General features: G+C 47.0%; 1 protein-coding gene across 1 annotated transcript; it reads left to right on the top strand.

Moving 5' to 3' along the window:
* On the top strand, positions 577–1,392 carry LOC107627101. Its single transcript, XM_016329965.1, has one exon. It carries the CDS (start codon positions 577–579, stop codon positions 1,390–1,392), a length of 816 nt encoding a protein of 271 aa, XP_016185451.1.

Below are 2,236 nucleotides of genomic sequence, written 5' to 3'. Positions count from 1 at the left end.
CACTATCACGGTCTGGATTTGGACGCCATGCATGAGAGGACTCCATTTCTTGACACGGGTGAAGAGGATTACAACCTAGACGGCAGTGTAGAGTTTTGGGTCAAACACAAGTTTAGAAGTCGAGAGGCAGTGCTTCAAGGTGTGAAGAACTACAGTATTCGAAGGAGTGCGGAGTACCGAGTGATAGAATCAGACCGGTTAAAGTACCATGTGCAGTACCGTCAAGCTGATAATGGGTGTCAATGGAGCCTCCGTGTGGCTCTTCGACAGAACCTCGGATACTGGTAATATTAAGTTTATGTGTGCCTTTCAATACTTCATTATGATATACTTAGTAGGTGTACAAAGTGCCTAAAGGAGTCTTGTGTTGTTGTGTTCAGGGAGGTTCGGAGGGTTGGTGGAGTGCATAGTTGTCTAGCACCCACCATGTCTCAAGACCATTGTCAGCTAGACAGCAATCTCATATGACGGGTCATCTTGCCATTGATTCAATCCAACCCCTCTGTCAGCATTCCGGTTTTGCAAGGTGCGGTCCAAGCGAGCTATCACTTCAAACCCTCCTATAGAAAGGTGTGGATGGCCAAGCAGAAGGCAATTGCACAAATCTATGGAGATTGGGAGGAGTCATACAATAAGGTTTCCAAGTTGTTTCAAGCACTGCAGAGCTATTTTCCTGGTACCCTTTGTGACGTCCGTGTCAAACCATTCTACGATGGGCACCTCCTTGTACGTGACTGCAGTATGTTCGACAAGGTATTTTGGTCTTTCCCGTCATGTGTAGAAGCCTTCAAGCATTGCAAGCCCTTTGTCTCTATAGATGGTACTCATCTGTATGGCATGTATGGTGGTGTGTTGCTTATTGCAGTGGCGCAAGATGGGAATAGCAACATCCTGCCTATTGCCTTTGCCATTGTGGAGTCCGAGAGCACCGAGTCATGGTTGTTCTTCCTAACTAATCCGAGACGCCACGTCACACTACAGGATGGCCTGCTGGTTATATCCGACAGATCTCAGGCTATCAAGGTAGTGCTTAGCGCCGAAGACAGCGGTTGGACTCCGCCTAGAGCCTACCATGCTTACTGCATAGGACACATGGCTGCGAACTTCATGACACGGTTCAAGTCAGCCGAAGGCAAGAAGTACCTCATTAATGCTACTTATAGTCCAAGCAAGGCCGATTATGAGTGGTACATGGATGCGTTGAGAGGAGTCTCGCCTACCATGGTTAACTGGGCTAGTTGTTTCAGGAACGATATTTGGCTACAACATTGCGACGGCGGGCGTCGGTTTGGCCACATGACGACAAATCTATCCGAGTGCATCAATGCAATGTTGAAGGGCACCCGGTACTTGCCAATATCTGTCATTGTGCACATCACGTACGAGAGATAACAGAATTTATTCGTCACGAAGGGTAGAAAGGCGCAGTCACAGCTCGCTGCTGGATGCCGCACAGAGACTATTGGCCGTCATTGAGAAGAACAGAGAAGGGATACCGAAGATGCGTGTCACCCACTGTGACAGGCGGGCATCGGTGTTTGTTGTTGAGGAGCTTGAGCCTTTTGAGAGATGGGGGGGCGGTTCCTTCCGTGTTCGACTATCAGATGGCACGTGTGACTGCAGGTTATTCCAGTCTCTCCACTATCCTTGTCGTCACGCACTAGCTTGGTCTGCCGCTGCTAGCATTGAATGGGCCCCGTATATGCATCCTGTGTACTGATAAGAAGTTGTTTTCAAGGTGTACGAGATGGAGTTTTTCCCTATCCCATATGAGTCGATGTGGGCAGCGTGGCATGGGACTAGGCTGAGTCCTAACCCAGCAATGCGTCAGAAAGCATCTAGAAGGCCCGTATCCACCAGATTCCGTAACGACATGGATGAGACCGAGCGGCATGAGAAGTGGTGTGGCCTGTGTAGGCAGTACGGTCATACTAGAAGAGGATGTCCTAATCAGCCCACGGGTGACGTATAGGTCTCACTAGTGTCGTATGTTTACCGCAGTTGTCATGTGTTGGTCTTTTTTTTTATGTAGCATGTAATCTAATGTTGTAGTGTCAATGCAATGTTTAATGAGAAATAATCAGTCTATGAGATCATGGTTTTTTTTTTATTTTCTTTTTCTTGAAAGGAACAGTAAGCATAAAATTAAATGCAAAGTAGAGAGAAGACGAATCTAAATAACAATACACATAATCAAAGGGCCACTAACATTCAATCCAAGTTAAATCTGAATGTA

Source organism: Arachis ipaensis, chromosome B02 (genome assembly GCF_000816755.2).
Source record: "Arachis ipaensis cultivar K30076 chromosome B02, Araip1.1, whole genome shotgun sequence".
Classification (NCBI taxonomy): domain Eukaryota; kingdom Viridiplantae; phylum Streptophyta; class Magnoliopsida; order Fabales; family Fabaceae; genus Arachis; species Arachis ipaensis.
The sequence above is the reverse complement of the archived record's forward strand: the minus strand, read 5'-3'. Positions and strand labels throughout refer to the sequence as shown.